This window comes from Hyaena hyaena, unplaced genomic scaffold, assembly GCF_003009895.1.
Source record: "Hyaena hyaena isolate Hyena2069 unplaced genomic scaffold, ASM300989v1 scaffold_176, whole genome shotgun sequence".
Taxonomy (NCBI): domain Eukaryota; kingdom Metazoa; phylum Chordata; class Mammalia; order Carnivora; family Hyaenidae; genus Hyaena; species Hyaena hyaena.
The window spans coordinates 2,058,132-2,081,907 of record NW_024080809.1 but is presented as its reverse complement, the minus strand read 5'-3'; the positions used below and the strand labels follow the sequence as shown (position 1 = coordinate 2,081,907).

At 50.3% G+C, this 23,776-nt stretch overlaps 1 protein-coding gene and 1 long non-coding RNA gene across 3 annotated transcripts in view; one reads left to right on the top strand and one right to left on the bottom strand.

Annotated features, from left to right (window-relative positions):
* Window positions 1-12,845: 12,845 nt before the first annotated feature.
* LOC120237304 lies at window positions 12,846-23,774 on the top strand. Its single transcript, XR_005529914.1, has 3 exons — window positions 12,846-13,055; window positions 13,317-13,437; window positions 23,646-23,774. It is a non-coding gene; the product is annotated as an uncharacterized LOC120237304 (long non-coding RNA).
* POLR3A (RNA polymerase III subunit A) overlaps window positions 16,656-23,776 on the bottom strand; it is a 48,208-nt gene continuing 41,087 nt past the window's right edge. For both annotated transcript variants that reach the window (XM_039240522.1, XM_039240523.1), the window contains 7 exons: window positions 22,685-22,778; window positions 22,411-22,503; window positions 21,009-21,173; window positions 20,370-20,534; window positions 20,066-20,197; window positions 18,899-19,031; window positions 16,656-17,276 (listed from right to left, as the gene is read on the bottom strand). In XM_039240522.1, coding sequence (XP_039096453.1) covers window positions 17,128-17,276; window positions 18,899-19,031; window positions 20,066-20,197; window positions 20,370-20,534; window positions 21,009-21,173; window positions 22,411-22,503; window positions 22,685-22,778 — 931 coding nt within the window. In that variant the 3' untranslated portion in view covers window positions 16,656-17,127. The remainder of the gene's footprint in view (window positions 17,277-18,898; window positions 19,032-20,065; window positions 20,198-20,369; window positions 20,535-21,008; window positions 21,174-22,410; window positions 22,504-22,684; window positions 22,779-23,776) is intronic.

The window sequence follows — 23,776 nt, the reverse complement described above, 5'->3', positions numbered from 1 at the left end:
AAAGTCTTCGCATCATCTCAGAAAACGTGCATTTGTCTCAGTCACACCACTTTTTGCCTTATGTGGCATAGGTGACATCCAGGTAAGCCTGTAACCTCTGCAGTACTCAGCCAATGAGGAGCCAGGGGAGGGACTTGCATGTTAGGAGATAAATTGTCTGCTGTGACGGCCTGTCCATCAGACACCTGCTCTTGCAAGAATGTTGATTAAAGTCTCGCATCACTGTGAAAACAAAGTAAGCAAGTAAGTTTTCTTCCCCAATTACAGTTGTGCCATCCTCCTCTCTGGGTCCTCTACCTCTGTTTTTTGAAGTCTAGGGCTTGTTTCCTGGGCCCCTCCTGGAACTGGTACTTAAAGGCCCTCTTATCCATAAACATGTCACTGAAACCCAGATGGGATGGCCTAGAAGCCCACATATCCAGCCCGGGTAAATATATAAACTTGACTGCAAGCAAATTCAGTTCTAACATCTCACATAGTCTCTTCCTCAAAACCTCCCAAGGCTCCTAACTGCTGGAAAAATATGACTAAACTCTAGGCTGTTCGAGACCTAATCTGACCCTGGCCTACCATTTTAGCTTTATCATCAACCATTCCCAACATAGATCAAAATACAATGACAATAGTAGTGATGATAATAGTAATAATACCGGAAGTTATCATTAAACGACTGTGTATTTTATGCCAATTCCTGTGTGAGACTAATGATGTACATTCTCTCATTTAATCCTCATGGTACCCTTACAATGGTGGTATTTTCCCATTTTTATGGGCAAGGAAACTGAGGCTCAAAGGAGTCATGGAATTTTCCCAGAGTCCTAAAAACTAGTGTGATAGATAAGCAGAATTTCGGTTCTGGTCAAACCCTACTCACCGTCAAGGGTGCCGCTCAAATGTCCTTTCCTCCCAGAACCCACTCCCATCTCCACCCCGAAGCAAAATGAAATGCTTCCTCGTCTGTGCTTTCCTGTACTGTGTGCATTCTTATTTACAGCGCTTTCCAACAAATATTCAACAAGCTGTCCCTGGTCCCTTTGTGTAGCTATGTTCCCCTCTCTCTGCCCAGCTGTCTCTGGGTATGTTGGTGGAAGAAATTGTGTCTTTTTGAAGGACAGCTCCCCATTCCTCATCCCCTCAACCCCTGGCAATCACCATTCTTTCTGTTACTATGAATTCTACTACTCTGAGTACTTCATGTAATTGGAATCATACAATATTTGTCTCTTTATAATTTGCTTCTTTTACTTAGCATATTGTCCCTAAGGTTCATCTATGTTGTATCATGTGTCTGAATTTCTGTTCTTGTTCAGGCTGAATATCCCAGTATATGTGTCTGTCACATTTTGTTTATCAGTTCACCCATCAATAGACACGGGTTGTTTCCACCTTTTGGCCAGTCTGAGTAATGCTCCTATGAAAAAGGGTGTACAAATATCTCTTCAAGACACTTCTTTTTTTTTTTTTTAAAGTTTACTTACCTTGAGATAGCGAGAGAGAGAGAGAGAACATGAGTGGAGAAGGGACAGAGAGAGAGAGGGAGAGAGAGAATCCCAAGCAGGCTCCATGCTGTCAGAGCATAGCCCATGAATCACGAGATCATGACGTAAGCCAAAACCAAGAGTCAGACACTTAACTGAGCCACGCAGGTGCCGCACAGACCCTGCTTTTAATTCTTTTGGGTATGTACTCAGAAAATGCTGGATCACAGCCTTGCCAGCATTTGTTATTTTCTGTTGTATTTTTAATAGTAGTCATCCTAATGAGTGTGAGGTGGTTTACTTTATAGAGTTCTTGCTAAACGAACCCAGACCCTGGCATAGCAAAATGTTTATGGAATGAATGGATGAATGGATTTGACCAGAAATGGATGAGTGGTTTTGTTTCCCAGGGTTTGTTTGATGAAGAAGTAGTATCCAATTGGCTAGTATCTTTTCTAAGCTCGAGAGCTTGAATTTGGATTGTTTGACTGTAAGACTGCGCATTGTCTATACAACAGTGACTCTCCCTGAGCCCCAAGAGGCTGGTTTCGGCCAGCCAGGCCCAAAGGCCCACCCTATGTCTTCGCCGTCTCTCCTTAGGGTCACCTCCCCAACCTGGCTCCACTCTGCACCAGGCAAACAGATCCAGGAGACAGAAACCAGCGGGCTTGCGGGGCGCCTGGGTGGCTTAGTCGGTTAAGCGTCCCACTTTCGCTTGGGTCATGATCTCGCGGTTCGTGGGTTCGAGCCCCGCGTCGGGCTCTGTGCTGACTGCCAGCTCAGAGCCTGGAGCCTGTTTCAGAGTCTGTGACTCCCTCTCTCTCTGACCCTCCCCTGCTCGCGCTGTCTCTCTCTCTCTCTCTCCTAGATATAGCATTAAAAAAATTAAAAAAAAAAAAAAGAAGAAACCAGCGGGCTTGCCAAACCCAAGACTCCCCTAGCCCACCAGGGATGCTCTGGAGGCCAGGGGAGGGCAAGGGCAAGAGCCCCCCACTCTCCCCTCCCACCCCAGGGCTCAATGGGGCCGAGCAGAGTGACATTTCAGGGACACTCCCAAGCTGGCTCGAAAGCCCAAACAAGCAGCCACCCCTGCTCCGGAGAACTCCTCTGGGTGCCTGCAGGCTTTTGCTGGGCTGAGTCACTTCCTCACCTTAATTCTCCCTAATACCTTCCCTTTCTCTGCAGCTTTACTCCTGGCACCACTGTCTGAGTGTGGAATGTCTGGTGAAGCTGTGCAGGTGGGTCGGCTGAGCCGTGTGCCCAGATGTCGTAGACGTGACCATGACGGGAGTTAGAGCATGTGGGGGTTGGGGGTGGCGCGTAAGTAAAGCCGGGTTTGTCTGCTGGCTCTGAAGCACACCCTCGGCCCCTCAGCTGGTCTGATGTCTGCAAGCCCTCCAGGCAGGGAGTCTTGAGGGGCAGGAGCAGGGCTGGAGGGTGGGGCAAAGGGTGGGGAGCCACGGCTGCTTCGCCTTCCATTCCGTGCCACATTCTCTAGAGAACAGGGCTGCATCCTGAAGGTCAAGTTCAAAGATTATGTTCTGTGTACCAGTTTCCTGGATGAGTCTAAGGAAGTCTCACTTTTGTCCTGAGCCCATTTCTGGAAGCACCACTGTTCCTTCTACCTGCCTGTACTCTTTCCTTCCCTGTCTACAACTAAAGTTTTCTTTAGGATCTTGGATTCTTCATTTATATCTTAGCTTTGCTTCCTGTGCCTGCCTGCCTGAGCTTGTACATTGTAAGATAGAAATCAGGGCAGTTTTAATTTCTAGTAACATTCATTCACATAGCTCCAAGAGTCAAATGGCGCAAGACAGGAAAAGGAGTCTTCTCCCTCGTCAGAACGATCCACCTTCAATTTTTATGGCTCCTTCTTGTTCCCAACAACCCACTCACTCGTTTGGCCCCCATCCTTCCAGTGTAGCCACGTGATAAGCTGGTTAGAGCAGCAGTAGGTGTTGACAGTATTGCCGCTAGATAAACATTATTCCCATGTGTTTATACCATGAGCTATGGATAGACTGTGATTATTTCCCATTTCATGCACAAGCTTTTTTATTTTCTCCTAGAGCGAATAATTATCTACCCCCCGCTTCATTCGCTTCATTTTCTTTGTACTCAATGCCAAACTCTATCAGTTGTTGAAATCTCCCCTCGCTAAATTCAGATGATATTCTACCAGTTTAATTTCCTTTTTTTTTTTGTTTTTTAAAAGTTTGCCTTTGGGGCGCCTGGGTGGCTTAGTCGGTTGAGCATCCGACTTTCGCTTAGGTCATGATCTCGCGGTTCGTGGGTTCGAGCCCCGCATCGGGCTCTGTGCTGGTTGCCAGCTCAGAGCCTGGAGCCTGTTTCAGTCTGTGACTCCCTCTCTCTCTGACCCTCCCCTGCTCACGCTGTCTCTCTCTCCTAGAAATAAATAAAACATTAAAATAAAATAAAATAAAATAAAATAAAGTTTGCTTTTATTTTGAGAAAGGTACAGAGAGCAATCAGGGGAGGGGCAGAGAGAGCGGGAGACAGAGGACCTAAAGCAGACTCTGTGCTGGTAGCATTGAGCCCCACGTGGGCCTTGAACTCACAAATCATGACCCAAGCCGAAGTCAGACGCTCAACCGATTGAGCCACCCAGGTGCCTCCAAAATATCTTCTTTTTTTTTTTTTTTTAAACATTTTTACTTATTTCTAGGAGAGAGACGGAGAGAGACAGAGAGAGACAGTGTGAGCAGGGGAGGGTCAGAGAGAGAGGGAGTCACAGACTCTGAAACAGGCTCCAGGCTCTGAGCTGGCGGTCAGCACAGAGCCCGACGCGGGGCTCGAACCCACGAACTGCGAGATCATGACCTAAGCGAAAGTCGGATGCTTAACCAACTAAGCCACCCAGGCTCCCCTAAAATATCTTCTTAAATACATATTTTATACATTTTTTCCTGGCTAAATAAGAGACCATGAAGAAAATACCCCAGCAAAGTCTTCCTTACGTCACTCAGGCAGGGAGTGTTTGTGTTTGGGGCCTTCCCGGACCTTGAAGGGCATCAGAGATCCTGAGAGAGTGGATCTAGTCAGAGGCTCCGGAGCTGCACTCTGCTATGTGCTCTCTGGGTGGGGAGGCAGGTGCTGTGATTGTTCCATCACCACCTAGAAAGCCTGATGACTTTAGAGTCAGATGGAGCTGGGGGTGCTCTCCGGTTCCAACTTTTACGTCTGCCCCAGAAAAGTGAAAGAAAGAGCCTCTCTGGGCCTCAATTTTCTTTCACTTACAAAACAGGGAAAGTGTACCAATCTTAGAGGACCATTTTAAGAGTTAATGACAGCATTTGGGGCACGTGGGTGGCTCAATCAGTTAAGTGTCCGACTTTGGTTCAGGTCATGATCTCGAGGTTCGTGAGTTTGAGCCCCACCTCGGGCTCTGTGCTGACAGCTCAGAGCCTGGAGCCTGCTTTGGATTCTGTGTCTCCCTCTATCTCTGCCCCTCCCCTGTTCATGCTCTGTCTCTCAAAAATAAACACTTAAAAAAAAGAAGAAGAAGAAGAAGAAAAGTGACATACTTGCTCAGGCCTGGAGCCTGCTTCAGATTCTGTGTCTCCCTCTCTCTCTGCCCCGCTCATGCTCTGTCTCAATCTCTTTCTCTCTCTCTCAAAAAAACCAAACATTTAAAAAAATTAAAGAAAAAGAGTTAATAATAGCATGTGATATGTTCACCAGGGTTCTTGCCGCTATATAACCTCATCAGCAACACCCGATAAACAGGGGCTGTTGATTGTTACTCTTACGGACACAAAGATGCTTTATACTCTCGTAAGTCCTTGGTGTTTCTCAACTTTTGGACAGCCCAGCATCTCAGTCTCTCCTCGCTCCATCCAGTGAAGGCATTTCCCTGCCTCCCGTTCCCCAGGACAGGAGTGACAGACCCGCACAATCCCTGCCCTTGCCACCTGGCTGCCCCGCGAAGGGAGAACAGAGAGTCTTAGCAGCAGGACCAGGCGGCAGCAAGCCCCCCAGCAGGGCGTCCCAGGCCCTCGCCAGGCCGCGCAGGGGTGTGGCCCTGCTGCTTCCCTGCCGCTGGGTGCCCTTGGGTTGCGCCTAGCTGCCTAGCTCATCGTGAAGCCCTGCACTGCCTTCCCAGCCTTTGTGATGGACTCTGTGAGCTGCCTGATATGTTTCCAAAACCGAACAGAACGGAACAAAACTTTTCCACATCATTAGCTGCATTTGGTTTCTACTTCTTGTCACTAGGAATTCTGACTGAGCACCTGACGGCCAAGACCAGAGACTTCTCAAAAACAGGGCGATGGCGTTTGAGGTGCCGGGGGGGGGGGTAGAGGGGGGAGGGGAGGCAGGAAGCACTTGTGTTTCTGGTTGTTCTGGGAGCAGTGAGAGTAGGCCACTCGTGAAAGGTGAAAGCCACTAGTCAACAACAGGTTGAAACTTGGGAGAACACAAACAAGTGCAAATGAAAGAGAGGGCATTTTCTCCTATCACATTGGCAGGAATGTATGTGCGTGAAATTAACTTAAAATAGCTCGTCTTGATACGACAGTGTATGTTAACTATACTGGAATGCAAATAAAAAGGAAAGAAAAAAGAAAATAGCTGGTGTGAGCAGGAAACGTCAAGATCCAGGCACCTCACAGACAGAGAGCTCAGCCTCCGTGGGGCCTGAGGGGTCCAAACAAATGTCACCACCTCCCCAGTGGAGAAGCACTTTATTTATTTATTTATTATTTATTTCCCCCTTCTTCTTTGGTTTAAATTATTATTATTTTAATCATTTATTGTCACATTAGCTAACATACAGTGTATACAGTGCGCCCTTGGCTCCGGGAGTAGATTCCTGTGATTCCATGGCTCACATACAACGTTCAGTGCCCATTCCAACAAGTGCCCGCCCCTCAATGCCCCCATCACCCCCAACCCCCCATCCCCATCAACCCTCAGTTTGTTCTCTGTGTTTAAGAGTTTTTTATGGTTTGCCTCCCTCTCTGTTGGTAAACCTATTTTTCCTTCCCTACCCCTATGGTTGAGAAGCAGTTTAAAGATCGCTTCCCACTGCCCTGAGTGGTTTTCCTAAAGGATCAGAGTAATTACTCCCGTGTGTATGGATTTGTTAGCAAATGACTTGGCTGTGCCTTTAAAAAGAAATTGTGGTAAAATATACATAAACTCTACCATCTTAAACTATCTTTAAGTGTACAGTTCAGTGGCATTCAGTACATCCACATTGTTGTGTGGCCATCAACACCACCCATCTCCAGAACTTTTTCAACCTATAAGAACTGAAGCGCTGTGTCCATTAAGCAACAATTCCACATCCCCCCTTCCGTTCAGCCTGTGGCAACCACCATTTCTACTTTCTGTGTCTGTGGATTTGACTCTTCTAGGCACCTCATGTAAGTGGAATTATACAGGATCTTTCTGTGACGGACTTATTTCACTTGGCATAATGTCCTCAAGGCTCATCTGTAGTGTAGCATGCGTCAGAATTTCCTTCCTTTTTAAGGCTGAATAATATTCCTTTGTGTGCATAGAGCACATTTTGTTTATCTATTCATCCGTCAACAGGCACTTGGGTTGTTTCCATATTTTGGCTCTTGTGAATAACACTGCTATGAACGTGGGTGTGCAAATATGTGTTCATTTGTAGTCTGGGTGTCGGCTCAGTTCATTTTCCTTTGAGATTTAAATGACATCAGCTAGGGGCGCCTGGGTGGCTCAGTCGGTGAAGCGGCCGACTTCAGCTCAGGTCATGAACTCGCGGCTTGGGACCTTGAGCCCCGCATGGGGCTCTGTGCTGACAGCTCAGAGCCTGGAGCCTGTTTCAGATTCTGTGTCTCCCTCTCTCTCTGACCCTCCCCTGCTCACACTCTGTCTCTCTCTCAAAAATAAATAAACATGAAAAGTTTTTAAAAAATGAAATGACATCGGGTTCAGTATACCCACAGCCCCTTTATCTCCCAAGAAGCAAAAAAGAATGGAAGCCTTCTTGTCACAGTACCTAGGAACCCTGCCCTGCCTTCTGGGACCATGGTGACACTATTTCTGGCATTCTAGGTGCTGTTCTAGGTACTCTACAACTCTTAACCTTTTTGGTCCTGGTAGTAGCACCATACGGTGGCTGAGGGCCACTGCTGACCCACTGGGGCCTTTTTATGTATCAGGAATGGATGCCCCTTTTGCCCTGTCACATCCACAGCTTGAAAAGCAGAGCAGGGGCCAGACTGGGGCCCACTTGGACCCTTGGCACAGCCTTCTTTTGTAAGTCACAATGGATTGTAAACACAACACCTGTGTATGAGGTGCCTGAGCCCAGCCCGGCTGGGGACCTGGGTTTCTGGAAGAGGACATTATCTGCGGTCACAGGTGCCATGGCAAACATAGAGCAGATGAGGCCTGCTTTAGAATGTAGACCATGGGGGGCCTGGGGGGCTCAGTCGGTTGGGCGGCCGACTTCGGCTCAGGTCATGATCTCATACCTCGTGGGTTCGAGCCCCGTGTCAGGCTCTGTGCTGACAGCTCAGAGTGTGGCGCCTGCTTCAGATTCTGTATCTCCCTCTCTCTCTGCCCCTCCCCTGCTCACGCCCTATCTCTCTCAAAAATAAATAAACATAAAAAAAATTTAGAATGTAGACTTTATTTGTACGGCGAGGCCACCAGATCGGGAGATAACTGTCCTTGGAAAGATAGTATGTGTACAACATGGTGACTGCAGTTAACAGTATGGTTCTGGATGTCTGAAAATTGCTGAGAGTAGATCTCAAAAGTCTTTAACACAAGTAAAAAAACTTTTTTTTGTAATAATGCATGGTGACAGATGTTAGCTAGACTTACTGTGGTGATCGTTTTACATATACACAAATATTGAATCATTGTGTTGTGCCCCTGAAACTAATATAATGGCACATGTCAGTTATGCCTCGATAAAAAGGGGGCACGCCTGGGTGGCTCAGTCGGTTAAGTGTCCGACTTTAGCTCAGGTTATGATCTCACGGTCTGTGGGTTCAAGCCCCGCATTGGGTTCTGTGCTGACAGCTTGGAGCCTGGAGCCTGTTTCGGATTCTGTGTCTCCCTCTCTCTCTGCCCCTCCCCCACTCATGTTCTGTCTGTCTCTGTCTTAAAAATGAATAAACTATTAAAAATTTTTAAAAAAGAAAGAAAAGAGAGTTTCCCAAGAGGACGGGACGTGCCATGCAGGGGGCACACTGGGCACACCTATATCCAGAAGGTGGATATAGGAGGGGAAACATGGCCAGGACCCTTTTATGTGGTTTCTGCAGGAAGCATGGCTGAGGTGGGGTAAGCAGGTTCAAGACTGTCTCGTTTCAATAATGTCAGTGGGCTCTGGGGCAGAGGGCTGTCCCCCGTTGTCTGGTACCTGGCCCTGGGGTGATCAGGGCAGGGGAATAGTGGCTGAGGATAACAAGAAGGCAATCAGGGTGCCTGGCTGGCTCAGCTGGTGAAGATCTCAGGGTTGCAAGTTCAAGCCCCACGTTGGGTATAGAGATTATTATTATTACTTTTTTTAAAAAGGTGATATGATGTGGGTTCTAAATTAGTTGGTTTGTATATGAAAAGGGCACTCACAGGACAGTCCTTTACCTCCAGGAATTGGCTAGTCCCTGGGAGGGGTACTTTCTCCAGGGTCAGCAAGGCCCCAGAATATCAGAGCATCTGAATAAAAACACATGCTTCCTACAAGGCCAGTGGCTAGGTTCTTAATCACTTTTCCATCCCTCCTTGATACTTTCTCTGGTCAGTGGCTTTCAAACTTTTACTTTTCTTTCCTTTTGACAGCGGACCCGTTTCTCCAAATGAAATCTTGAGGTTGCCTGTTTGTTAAAGAATGATGGTCTGGCTGAGGGCCATGGGGAGGAGGGCACGATCTGAAGCCCCCAGCACTCAGCACCCACTCATTTCAGAAGCAGCCTGAGAGGCCCTACTGGCCCCCTTAAAGACAGCAGGAGTGCGAGGAGGCTGGCTGGGAGCCGGGACCCCAAGGTGGCCACTGGTGGTTGTGTGGCCTCGGGTTAGTACTTTCCCTCTCACTCTCTTGTTTATTTTTATTAAAAAAAAAAACAAAACTTTTTTAAATGTTTTATTTATTTCTGAGAGAGAGAGAGAGAGTGTGTGTGAGCAGGGGAGGGTCAGAGAGAGAGGGAGACACAGAATCTGAAACAGGCTCAAGGCTCTGAGCTAACTGTCAGCACAGAGCCCGACCCGGGGCTTGAACCCACGAACTGTGAGAACAGCTTTATTGAGATACTATCCACCTAGCATACAATGTACCCACTTAGCTTACGCAATTTAGTGACTTTTAGAATATTCAGTCATGTACCTGACACCACAATCAATTTGCGAACACTTTCTTCACCCCAGAAGAAACCCAGCATCCATTAGCAATCACCAGCCAACCTTCCCCACCCCAGCCCCAGGCAGGCACTAACTTACTTTCTGTCTTTACAGATCCCCTTGTTCTGGACATTTCATATAAGTGCTGTACGGTTCTTTGTGAGTGGCTTCTTTCCCTTAGCATGACATTCTCAAGGATCATCCACAGCGTATGTCAATACTTTGTTCACCTTTATGGCCAAACAATATTCCATCGTGTGGACGTGCTACCACATTTTGCTTATCCATTCCTCCACTGACGGACGTGTGGGTCCTTTCCACTTTTTGGCTGTTTTGTAGAATGGTACTGTTAACACTTGTGTCCCTGTTTTACCGGTAACCCATGTTTTGAACCTTCTTGGGGGTATACCTAGGTGTGGAATTGCTGAGCCATGTGGTACCTATGTTTAACCCATTGAGCAACTGCGAGACTGTTTTCTAGACTTCTTTTTTTTTTTTTATGGACTGAATGTTTGCATCCTTCACCCCACTAAATTCGTATGTTGAAACCATCAACCCCCAATGTGATGCTATTAAGAGGTGAGGCTTTGGGGAGGAAATCAGATTTAGATGAGGTCATGAGGGTAGAGCCCCATGATGGAATTCACACCCTTAGAAGAGAAGAGACACCTGAGCTTCATCCCTCCACGTGTGAGGACACCTCAAGGAGGTGGCTGTCTGGACATGGGCCCTCATGAAGAACTGAATACACTGGCACTTTGATCTTGGACTTCTCAGTGTTCAGAACTGTGAGAAAGAAGTGTCTGTTGTCGGGGCATCTGGGTGGCTTAGTCGGTTAAGCGTCCGACTTCAGTTCAGGTCACGATCTCACGGCTCGTGGGTTCGAGCCCCGTGTCACGCTCTGTGCTGACAGCTAGCTCAGAGCCTGGAGCCTGCTTCAGATTCTGTGTCTCCCTCTATCTTTGACCCTCCCCTGCTGTCTCTATCTCTCTCTCAAAAATAAATAAAGCATTAAAAAAAGTGTTGTTTATTTTTTTAACTATTATTTTTTAATGTTTATTTATTTTTGAGAAAGAAAGAGAGAGAGAATGTGAGTGGGGGAGGTGAGGGAGACAGAATCTGAAGCAGGCTCCAGGCTCTGAGCTGTCAGCACAGAGCCTGATGCGGGACTCAAACTCAGAAGCCATGAGATCATGACCTGAGCCGAAGTCAAATGCTTAACTGACTGAGCCACCCAGGTGCCCCATAAGTATCTGTTGTATAAACTACCTAGTCAATGGGATTTTGTTGTAGCAGCCTGAGCGGAGGCAGAGCTGAACCATTTGATAGCTGTATATACAGGTTCCAATCTCTCCATGGGTGGTGTATGAAGGTTTTAATTTCTCAACATCTTTCCAAATACTTGTCCCGGTTCGTCTTTTTTGTTTGTTTGTTTTTCCATGATAGCCACCGGAATGGGTGTGTGGAGCTATGTCATGGTTTTGTATTTTCCTGGTGGCTCACCTTCCCTCTCTTGGGCCACACACCCTCCTCCTCTGCTAAGAGGGAATCTAGAGCTTCTTTGAAGGTCCCTCTGGCTTGGCACTCTGAGTGAAGTGTTTCCTTTAGAACCCTGAAGGCGCACGGCTGTGGATGGGGACTGGAGAGCGGATGAGGGAAAGGGAGAGGAAGAGAAAGGGGGTGATGACCATTCTCAGAAACCCTTCCAAAGAGCGCCCAGTCACAGGATGTCAGAGCTATAGTGGTACTTTTGCTTTCATCCAGTCCACACTGCCCAACTATTGCAGGGGAAGACACCGAGGTCCAGGGGCCAGACAGTCACTTAACGGTGCTCAGCGACCCAGTGGCAGATCAGAGAACTCAGACGCGCTCGGGGGTGCTGGAGAGCCCTGGGTTGGATTCCCAATGATCTGTGTGACAGTGAGCCACTTTCTGAACCCTAGTTCCCCATCTGTGCAGTGGGGGTGATACCTAACCATATGGAGATGTTTTGAGGGTATATTTAATGTAATAAATGCTCTGTAAATAACTAATTTTAATTTTGGAATGCTTAGTATTTACATACCTATGACAAAAGAAAGTCCAACAGTACACAAAGGAGCACACATGTCTCTCTCCTATACCCCCTTCTTCGGGGCCACCGCTGTTACTAGTTTCCTGACTTTCCCATCAGATGTATTCGGCGCATACGGTAGAAGTTCTTTATCACACGGGCCCCTAGACTTGGTGGAGATCATTAACTTGCCTGCCTTCCCAGGCTGGTCTTTCCCACCCTGCCCTTTCGCCCCCTCCTCCTGCCAGTACACAGAACCGTGGGGCTCCCTCATTTGCCCAGCTCCCCCTTCTCAAGCCCCATCCACCTGGTAATGATTTCCTAGAGAGTCTCCCAGGGGTCTCCATGGGGACGTTTCCTGCTCCAATCTCCATGGCAACTCTTCAGGTTGCCATGGTGACACTTAAGTGATTATTTGGAGACCCTTAAATAAATCACCCATGGTGGTATATGCTGGAAGTGCTTGGCTCCGACTCTTCTGTTTGGGGCCAGGGTTGGGGCCCAGGCCTGCAGCGAGGAGTGGGAGGCGGGGAGGCGCTCACCAGCCACTTCTAGCAGTTCCAGCGCTGCGAGGGCCCCTCTCTGGGCAAAGGTGGAATTGAGCCTTTGGGGAAAAGTGGTAGAGGACAGTCCTTGAATGGCGACCCTGAGGCAAGGACACCCTTACATGGGCCTGTGGGCTTGGAGCTCCAGGCAGCTTCGAGGAAGCTGGAAAGTGAGCAGGGATATAAATCCAGGCTGCTGGGCTCCAAGGGCCTCACTCCTTGACGCTGAACACTAAAGGGGGAATTCAAGGCTGAATCCGCTGCATTTATTCCACCCACGATGTGGCAGGCACGGTGCTAAGTTATTAAAACAAAAGGAACAACCCATGCTCTTGGAGCCTACGTTCTACTGGGGGAGACCCAATTAGCACAATTTATAAAATATATAGGCCAGACGGTGGTTTACGGACTGGGAAACTGAGAAGGGGAGAAAGCAGGTAGCGCTGCTAACCCGAGTCGTGGCTCGCTCAGACCAGGGACCATTTCGGCTGGACCAGTGGATCTTTCGGGGACTCTTGAATTCACACGGGGCCTGAGCGCTGTCTTACCGAAGGCTGACTACACCGCTTGCCCTGAGCACCTGGGAGGCCGGTATAGTCCAGCTGGGAGTCTGGATTATTTTATTCCTCATGCCAGGTTGGTTATGATGTGCTCCCCGACGTGTATGTGGTGGATTGGTCAGGCCTGTTGTTTGGTGGTGGAGTGACTGCAGGGGACAGGGGCAGGATTCTTCTCACCCCTGAACCCCCCCCGGAGGCAATCCCTCCTCCAGGAAAGGAGTATGGAAGGACAGGCCCCAGGCACAGTGTGAACACAGCGTGAACTCGGTGCCAAAAAGCTTCTGAAGGAGGCCGTGAGGCCCGGTCTTTCTACACTAGGCTCCCTCTGCCTTTTCAGAACGTGGATCATCCACCTTCTAATGGGACTTGGGTTTGCGGCCGGGTGAGGAGGCCACAGAAAACGAGTACTGGACAGTTCAAGCCCCAAGAGAGATGTTCACCAAAAAGTTCCTTGAACAGTAAGTGGGGGAGCCGAGTGGCCAGCCTCAGAAGGTACAGAAGGTGGTGGAAACTCCCTGGGCCTGGGTTCAGCCCAGATACCACTTTCTAGAGAAGATGCCAGTGGTCTCTCGCTGGTGGCCCTTGGCCCTTGCTCCCCTTCCACAGGGCCTCCCTGTGTACCAGTACCTCTTCCTGGAGCCCATACCCTTGCTCTTCTCATCCCATCTTGTCACAGCACCAGCCAGGGCAGGGCTCAGCATTCTTCTCCATCCCTGTAGCCCTTCCCTGGCTGAGCACAGCATGTGATTGCATGGTTTATGGTCTCCTCCACTAACCCATGCTTTCCAGTCTTAATACGATAGCCACCAGCCACCTGTGGCTATTGCACACGTGGAACTTGAAATGTGTTGTCAAGTATAAAACATACCGTAGATTGTGGGGTGTCCGGGTGGCTCAGTTAAGTGTCCAACTTCAGCTCAAGTCATGATCTAGCAGTTTGGTGAGTTCGAGCCCTGCGTTGGGCTCCGTGCCGACACCTTGGGGCCTGCTCCGGATCCTCTGTCTCCCTCTTTCTCTTCCTCTCCCCTGCTCTCTCTCTCAAAAATAAGTAAACATTAAAACAACAACAACAAAAAACCATACACTGGATTTTGAAAACTCAGTATGAAGAGTGTAAAATATCTCATAATTTGTATATTGACTACATAAAGAAGAATATTTATTTTGGATGTGTTGAGTTAAATATAATTAAGCTTACCATTTAAAAAAACATGTAAGGACACTAGAAAATTTAAAGTCACACACATTTCTCCTGGAGAGTGCTGTCCTTAAATTAAGTCGACAAGGTAAGGGGCCACGGGAGTTTTGCCCACTCTCCACCCAGCCCTGGTAGCAGGCGAGCAATCGTCAGGGTTATTGAATGAATGTTCGAGTTACGTTCTCCACGAGCCCAGAAGGTTTGAATAGCCTGCTAAGGGAATGTGGTCTATTTTCAATGCCAGTTTATTAAAAAACAAAACAAAAAAAGCAAGCCCAAAACCCAAAAAACTGCCAGGTGTAAAATTTGCCAGAAGGGGAAAAAAATAGAGGTAGTGGAGGGGTCAGGGTCTCGGTCTGTTTCTTCTGAAGAGGAAGAGGTTCCTTGGCCCCACCTGCCCCAGCAACATTCCGTTCTGAGGGGTTCAGGGGGCCTTGCGGGCCTTGGTCAATCAAAACAACAAGTTAACAACATCAGCCCCACCCCCTTAAGGTCCCGATACACCTGAGGCAGAGACACAACTGCTTCCTGCTTCCTGTTCCTCCCGTTATCTTCACTAGGCACATGGCTACCCAGAACCCAGGAGGCACTTGCCAGCTTCCCTTGGAGCTGGGTTTGGTTAGTTCTGGCGGAAGGGATGGAAACAGAAACGTCATGCACCTTTTCGGAACTTTCCTTAAAGGAAGTGCTATGCCTCTCTTTCCCCTCGTCTTCTGGCTAGAATGCCAGGAAATGGAGGGGCCGCCGTGGACCATAAACCAGAGCTGGTGCAAGGGAGGCCAGCAGGGCCGGGGCCTGACAGCTTCACGGAAGTGCCGTTTCAGCCCTGCGATGCCCACTGTGGTCGTCTTATGGCAGAAGAGAAAATCCTGGAGGTTTTCTTTTCTAAAGGTTCGTTTTGTAGAGAGTGAGCATAAGCAGGGCAGGGGCAGAGAGAGGGGGCGAAAGAGGATCCAAAGAAGGCTCCTTGCTGACGGTGCAGAGCCCAATGTGGGGCCTGAACTCACGAACCGTGAGACCAAGACCTGAGTCAGAGCTGGATGCTCAACTGAGCCAGCCAGACGCCCTGAAAATCTTGGGAGATTTAAGGCTGTGTCAACTGAAGACCTCTTTGTCACTCTTCCCCAGTAACTGTGTCCTGCTTGCATATCGGGCATGTACTTGCTGTCTGTATAACCGGAAGTGACTGCTCCACTACTTTCGAAACACGGGAGCACTTTCAAAAAAAGTCTGCTTCAACATGACTTCTTCACCCCCAAATACTGATTTAAATAAAATGGCACTATCTTCAGAAGGTAGGAAATTAGAAAAGCTCAACAGAAAAGAGTGTGAAAAACACAGTTTGGGCTGCTGATTCTTCCAGGGGATGAACACAATGAGAGAAATTGGCTACTTCACTTCACAAGTAGCCCTTCTCATATCCATGGAGCCAGAAAGCAGGGTCAAAGCCCCACGTTTCACTGTCATCTCACTCCCAGCTAAGCAGCCTTGGTTTCCCAAGCCCCTGGTGAGGAGGGAAGAGCCAGGTCCGTGGGACTCGGCTCTGGACAGTGCGGGGAGGGAGGGCAGGCTTCATGGAAGGCTCTGCAGAGGGAGTAGAGAGCTGCGGCCATCATCATTTCTCTTCCGTGACTCTGGCCCAATCCTGAGGGGCTAATTCAATGCAAAGCACCACGGTCTGCTGCAGTAAAACCATCTGCTCTCTGAGACATGCTGTGTACATTTCTTTCCTCTCTCGCTCAAAACCCCATCTCAAGCCTGGGAAAACCCACCAGTGCTGATGAAGTCACCAGCGACACACCGAGAGGGCAGTCAAACGTGGGTTTTCCTGAGACACCCTGCTGGCTCTCCTCCCAGCCTGACAGGTGCTTTCGACTGTTACCATTTCCCCTTTGAGCAGCCTGCTAGCTCCAAACGGGGCACCCGCTAGCTCGGACACCCCACCCCCACCCCAGGTCTTCCTCCCTTCCCACTGGGGTGGCCCTTTCACCCCTTACCTGGATGTGAGGAGGATGCCTGCCTCTACCCAGGGGGGCCCTATCCCACTGCTGCCCCCGGGGCACTTTTTAGGCCCTAGCTCTGCGCCTGCGCCGCTTGCACTTAGGAAGTGGCAGGCAGGGCACATGCGAACACCCCTCAGGGGGTGTGGTCACCACCCAGGCAGTGCAGGGGCCCGGAGCAGCCTCACGCATCACCTCCATGTACACTGACGGTCCCCAAGTGGGCTCCAAACTCTGGCAAGGCTTCTATGGACCACGAAGGAGGGTCTGACGCCTGTCACAAGTCAGAGGTAGACACAAATAAGGAGTGGCCAGGGGTGTCTGTAAAAGATGTTTCAGAGTAGCCTGGGCCTCCTAACAGTTTCAACTTGGTTACAAATCCTAGTCAGTCCCATTTGCTTGACCAGTTTTTCCGTGATACTTTAACGCTGGCTTCTTGGTTTTGAAAGTAAAGCCAAAATAACAACAAATAACAAGAGTCCGTGAACTGAACAAATAAATAATAGTGATAACATTTACACGAGGCCACGCTGAGAGAATCTAGCATGGCTGAGGAACAGAAAGACCAGGAACCTTGGCCGTGAGGAACAGGAATGACAGCGGCCCGTGGCCACGAGGCTTACAGCTGGCGCTGGGTCATGACATGAAACTCCCGAGGGCCAGTGGTTGGATGGGTGAGGTGAGAGGGACAGCGATGCCTGGCCGGGGCCTCCTCGCCAGTCCCGGGTTTCAAACAGATTAAGCTTCAGTTCTCCCAACCGGGCACTGTGGTGTGATCAGGGCCACGGGGGAGCCGCTCCTGGGGACCAGGGGCCTTCTCTGACTACCAGCACGGCCGGGATGTCGGGGTCTGTCCCAGGAAGCCCAAGCTCTCCAGAGCAGCCGCCAGTCTCGACCCTTTCCAGATGGGACAAGGAGCCGAGGTCACGAATGGTCCCTTCTTCCCTGGACTATGTGACAAGGGGGATATGGAATTCGTTCGTGTCGAAGATCAGGGGCCTCCTGGGAGGGCTTGGGTCCCTGTCAGCTTTGTGCAGCAGCTTGAAGAGCCCAGTTCCAATGTTCATGGGGATCCCCATGATGATGCATTCAGACACTCCTGAAACCAACCAGAAAGGGAGATTAGAGGGCTTTTCAGCACAGGGTGGGCTACCAGCCGAGCAGGTCCCCGGTGCCTGTAGGTGCGCCTTTGAGAACACCTGACACAGAAGCAGGGATACTGAATGATGCTCAGGAAACACTGAGACCCCCAGTGTTTCCTTAGCTGAGGGCCTAGGAAAAAAGCAACCAGGCTGACAGCAGATGCCAATCCCCTTGGAAACAGCAGCAGAAACTTGGTGCCTATGCTACATGGTCAGGGTAGGGCCAGGCCCAGCAGCACACCCGTGTCCTAGAAACCCACGGCCCTAACCGGACACACTAGGAAGACAAGGTCCCTGCACGGACACAGGGGTGAGGCAATGCAGCAGATTCTTTGAACTCCACTCTAACTCTGGCTCAGGCTTCTGGCTCCATAACCAGTGCCTGCCCACTGTGTTCTGGGCTTTGTGCTACCAGGAGACCAGAGACCACCACCAAGTTAAAGACCAACACGTAGTGAGGGTTGACAGAGTTAATAACCTGTAAAGGACGAGGAGGGGGGAGATTTCAGAGTGGGGGCAGCGTGACCACGCCAGGCCCCAGAGGTGGTCGGCAGGGGAGAGGGGGGAGCGTGTGGGGCTCCAGTGCTGGCTGCCAGTCCCACTGTTAATCATGCTCGCTCCTGGTTTTGCCTTGGCCTTGTCCTGTTCTCCCACCCCAATCTCGGCTCCGTTTCTTTCCTCTGACCATTCGCTATCTTAAAAATGACGCAGTAATATCTCCGTCCCTCCATCTGCAACCTGCGTCCCTTCTGAAAGGAGAAAGAATTAGCCTTGGGAACAAAGAAAGCAGAGGTATATACCCTGATGGGCCCCCACCTGACCACCCCGTTTCGCAAATCCACCTAAGACTGGGAGAGGAGATGGGTGGGAAACAGCTGCCAGGAAGCAGAGCTCTGGTGGAGGGGATGGCGGCCAAGCTGGGCATCCCTGCTTGGGCTGGATGAGAACGTGACCTTGGGGAGGCTACTGAGCCCCCCAGGGACTCCCACGTCGGGCCTGCAGGGTCTTGCATGAGACAGGACAGAGGACAGCGGGCACTAGTGCGGGACTCAGGGAAGAATGAGCTGGGCAGCGGGCACTGTCGTGATGGTCCCCCCCATAGCTCTCTTCTCCCAGGACGTCGTCAGAGATGTGCCGAGTAGCAGGGGGAGGAGGCCGGTGCAGGGTGAGACCTGTCAGCAAGCAAGTTACTTCTCACTGTGCCAGGTTTAATACCTGCAGCTCAGTGTGCTGAAGGAAGCGCAGGCACGGTGCTGGGCCCGGCGGCTCTTTCCCAGGGGTCACAGCAGCAGGGGCGCTGGACGCTGCCCCTCTCCTGTTAGCCTGGGCACCACGCAGAGGGTGTAGGATCATAGAACAAGGTCGAGAACAATTCCTTGGTGCCCAGGGTTCATCTTTCCTTCTTGGCCCCAAAGCCAAGCCACAGCCAGGCTTTGGTGATAAAAGACCATCTGTGATTTTATTCTCAAAAAATAAAAGCTCTGCCTACTCACTTCCCTCACCTCCTGGGAAGCCCCAGCCCATGGGATAAGCTGTAAACAACGGCCTCTGGTGAAGCTTCTAGAAACACCAAACCTACCACACACGGAGTCCTTCTGCCCGAAGTAGGCAGCATCGAAGAGATGGTCGGCTGTCTTCTCAAAGGAGGCCAGCATCAGCACACTCTCCTTCATCTTGGCCAGGCCAAACCTCGTAATGCCCAAGACTTCACCCTGCACCAGCGGAGGAGGAGACCGGGTGGTACTCACGCCACTTACAAAGGCCCGGTGCAAACCACACCCCCTGCATCCCATCAACAGAACAAGCAGAAATCAGCAAGGTTCAGGTCAGTCTCAGGTGTGAACAGGACCCTAGAGGCCATCTGTCCCACCCCTATCCCATGGGGACGCAGACCCCTGCACTCGTGACCATGTGCCATTGGAAGAATGAACTAGCAACTGAGAGCTAGAATTAAAGACCTAACTTTTAAACAAGAGAGTACTTCCGAAGTTGTTTACTGTGGCTCAAAGAACTTCAATGTCAAATAATTTACGAGTTTCAAAGCAGGGAAAGAGATACGTAAATTTAGGTGCTTTCATTCAAGTGAATACTGCGTCATCATTAAAAAAGCATACTCATAAAAGCTGCATTAACAATGTGGAAGATACTTATAACAAATAAAACAGGATAAAAACGGTATGTCCACTACTCTCTGCAACTACATAACACATTACATGCCTAGAGACTAGCACAGGAAGGGAAGACTTAAAAACGAGAGCCTTTACCACAGGGCGGAAGAAATGGGTCATTTCCCCACCTAGTTCTATGGTGAGGCATCCTGAAAACCTCACGGCACTACTACAGGGAACATGTTTTGTGGGAAAAGAGAAAAACAAAAACAAAAACAAAAACAACAACCTCTTTCACAGCTAGCCTCCCCTTCGATGACGTTGACTTATCGTTTACCCAGAAATGGCTACAGAAGTCTGATGAATGGGTTTGCTGGGAAAGAAACTCCTCAGTTTGCCAAGGAAATGCCTAGGCTTTTGGCAAGGGGCAGTTTTGTCTTAGGAAGACTTTCTAAGAAGGACAGAAATCACGCCCCACCTCATTCCACGAGGTGACAGGTTTCATCCTGGAAGTTCACCAGAACACCTAGCCTGACCGCGCTTTGGCTCTTGGGTGATGGTGACATCTTATTTTTGTTTAGCGGTGTCATCACAGCCGGTCGTGAGCCGGCTCGGCGCACCTCACCCCTCCCACGAACCTTGTAGGTCATCAGGTCGGACAGCAGCATCACGTGCCTCCTGTCGATGCTCATTCCGTGGTTGACCATCGTGTACTGGATTTCGTTGATGATAGTTGTCCGGGCAGCTTCGATGCCCAGAGTCTTCTCCACCTACAAAGAGCCCGGATGAGGGGAAGCAAGTCTCCCTCCGTTCTCCTCTGCCCGGCAGCCTCATGGCAAGCTCCGGGCCCTTGGCCAGAAACAGACTGCGGAGCACCCTTTAGTGGTAGGTCAGGGAGGGGTGCCGGGACAACTGGGGGGTGGCCCCGGGCATGAGCTGTACCTCATAGGTGTTGTTGGAGGTAGTGCGGGTGCCCTTCACACCGTGGGTGGCCATGACTGCCCGCAGGTTGTCACCCTCCACCAGGAGTTTATACTTCTCCTTTCCGCTCTGCTCGTCGATGTGGATGACAGCTCTGGAAACCTCGGGGATGCCCTGCACCACCACCTGCACTTGGAGACACAGAAGGCTCGAGGCCCTGCAGTGCCCACGGCCCCCGGGGCCTGGAACCCTTAGAAAGCACCAGGCTGTGAGAACTGGGAACTGGGTCGTCACGTCGACCACCCGTGTGTCTCAGCGGAGTTTGTCAGGACACACCAAACTGAAAAGTGCCTGTGTGCTGCTAGGGGTTAGGCAGAAAACGGAAGGTCAGGGGACCGTGCCACATGCCCCACCAGTTTCACGAGGGACGAGACTCCAGCAGGCAGTGTCAGTGTGGCAGTGCTAAGGAGGGAAAAACCCGATCCCAGAGGGAAGTGGCAGACAAGACGAAACCAGTACCACCTCCAGTCTGTGCAGTGACACGGTCCAGAGGCAGCCCGACAGCTGGTTGTTCAGGCTACAGGGAGGCGCCGTACCTCCCTTCACAAATCTCTGGCCACTAGGCGGGGTGGGGCCCCCAAGAGGGGACTTGGGCCTCACCTTGGGGAGATCCTCTTTCAGGAACTGCAGCACATAGTACATGGAGCTCTTGCTGTTCTCTCTGGGGGTGACGCACACCACAGCCTCGCCGTGGACGGCCACGTCGCCGGGCTTCACACGGAGCTTGGACATGCAGATGGAATACCGCACCGTCTCCGCGTTCACCTGCAAGGAGGCCGGGCACGGGCCACAACTCCGGGACGTCACTGATGTGTGTGGAGGCTTCGAGGCCAGCGCCTTCTAGCCTTTTCCCATCGCTGCCCCCCAACAAGCCAGCTCATTTGTCCCCCTAATCTTCTTCCTCACCAGGAAACTTTAGAATGAGATGTACTATGTATTTGCTTATGTGCCATATATTTGTAAGTAGAAATTTTTTTTCCACAACCTCCCCTCGGCCCCAAACCAACTTTTAGCCCTCCCGAAAATGGATGCTCAATTCACAGCGATACACACAGGCTCTGAGGTGGTTCTGGGAGTGGAGACTGGAGAGCAGGACCATTTAAAATCGTCAGCAAAGCCTCCGCCTCACCTGACCTCACCACAACGGCTCTGTGCCACATTCGAGGTGGGTGGCCAGAGCGAGGCTACAGAAGCCCCCAGACTGGGGAACTAGCCACTTGATTCTGGAATCACAGTCTACGGGCAACACAAACTTGGTACTTGAACGAATGAGTTGAAACACAATGTACTAAGGCCAGGGTGGATGGTAACTACTTGGGAGGAAGAGGAAGGTGCCAGGAAGCTACTCAGTCTGCAACCTTGCCTCAGCTGGTCTGTGAGAAACACTGATGATCTTTCAACTTTTATGTATTCAGGAACACCAGTAATAGTAAGTTGGAGGAAGCCACCCAGCCAGAATGACTTGCTGCGCCGGCCAGGCGCCCTGCTGAGGGTCCACAGATGGGGGAGACATGGGCAGCTCTACGCTCCCACCAGAGCCTTGTAGACTGTGCTCCAGTGAAAAAGTATCATGGCCTCAAATGTCAACTTACTTCTTGTGTGTCTTTAGATGGGAGTGTGTGTGTCAGGGTTGGATTTAGAAAAGGACAATGAGGGGACCGTCTGGGCGGCTCAGTCGGTGGCGTGTCCGACTCCGGACTTCAGCTCAAGTCATGATCTCACGGTTGTGTGAGATCTAACTCCGAGATGGGAGCCTGCTTGGGATTCTCTCTCACTCTCTCTCGGCTCCTGCCCTGCTCGTGCTCTCTCTCTCAAAATAATAAATTTTAAAAAAAAAGAGAGAGAGAATGGAAAGCTACAATAGACTCTTACAGAGCAGACGCCAAAATGAAGCCTCTGCAATGCTTCTCGTGCCTCACTTAGCTCCTGCCCCAGTTTATAAGCGCCCGTTTTGGGACTAACAGAGGATGACTTCCTGCCCACATTTAATTATGTGACTCACTTCCAGTCTCAGAAGTCTGATCCGTTCCAGGGAGAGCTTGACGAGGATAAAGCAATCGTCCGGAAGAAACACTTCTTCAATATACTCTGAAATCTGTCATGTAAAAGCTCAGAACGTTAGAGGGTCACTTCTCCCTTTCCAAAGAGCACATGCTGCTCGTTGTTGGTGACACAGGCCAGCGTGGCCACACTGACCGGTAAACCCACAACACGTGTTGATGCCTGCTCGCAGCTTTGCTGAACTAGTGCTCTCGTTGCCAAGGAGGACTTCTTACCTCTCCCAGGAGGGTTTTCTCAATTCTGCCTTTCACGAGGCGAGCGTAGTCTGCGTCGTCGTCCTTGTCCAGCTGGGCGGTAATGATGGGAGTGCTGAGAAGGCAGGCGGACAGTTACAGCAGGAGACGGCCCGCTGGGAGACCGCTGCCTTGTGAGACCTAGGCACTACCGCATCCTAACGCTCGACACAACTGCAAATTCCTGGGCATTTCCTGGGAGCCTCACAGACATTCTTAGCCAGACTTACTATTCTGAGACCTCATGATGCGACCCACTCCCTCAGTGGATGGGACGGTTTTCAGGACACTCTTCCTGACCAAGTGAACCGACCTCGTCCTCTCTGGTCCTAGCAGGGTCATTTCGGTTCTGCTCCCGGAGTAAACCGACCCTCTGTGTTCGTGTGTGGCGGCTTCCCATGGCTGTGCCCCACCTGCACCACCGCTGCTCCAGGACACCTCCGACTCTTCCGTCACTTGCTACCAGCTTATGCGCTAAACATGCTGGCTGTGTCCCCTGCACACGCACCCGGGAGAGACCGGAGCAGCCCATGCAGGCTGCAGAGCCCCCTGCCATCCTGCACGCCTCCACTGCCGCTCTGGAACCAAGCGTGGCACTCCTTCGCTGAATGCTCCCTGTCATCGCTTTGTTGGATTCGGGATTCTGTCACAGAATGCACTGTAATATATTTGTTATCTTTTCTAGTCTCAGATGACCTACAAACACTGCCGCGAACTCACTTGGGAGTCACAGAATATGGCCACAGCTCAGGTGACACACTCACTGTCAGGTGTGATCAGGCTGTGAATACTAAGATCTCAAGTTGAAATCTACAGGGACATATTAATAGCTTTTCCAGTCTTTTTTTGTTTGTTTGTTTCTCTTTTTCATGTGACTTGTGTCTTTAAGCAACCACTGCCTCAGTTTTGACTGTATCTAATTTCGACTTACTTTTTTTTCAAGTGGGTCTCTGAAAAACCCAGATCTGATGAACACCAGCCTATCAGCAGAGTTCACTACACTGCCCATCAGAGTACCACATGTGGTAAGAGAGCATGTGACAGGCAGCAGGAGAACAAAGGGACATGGAGGGC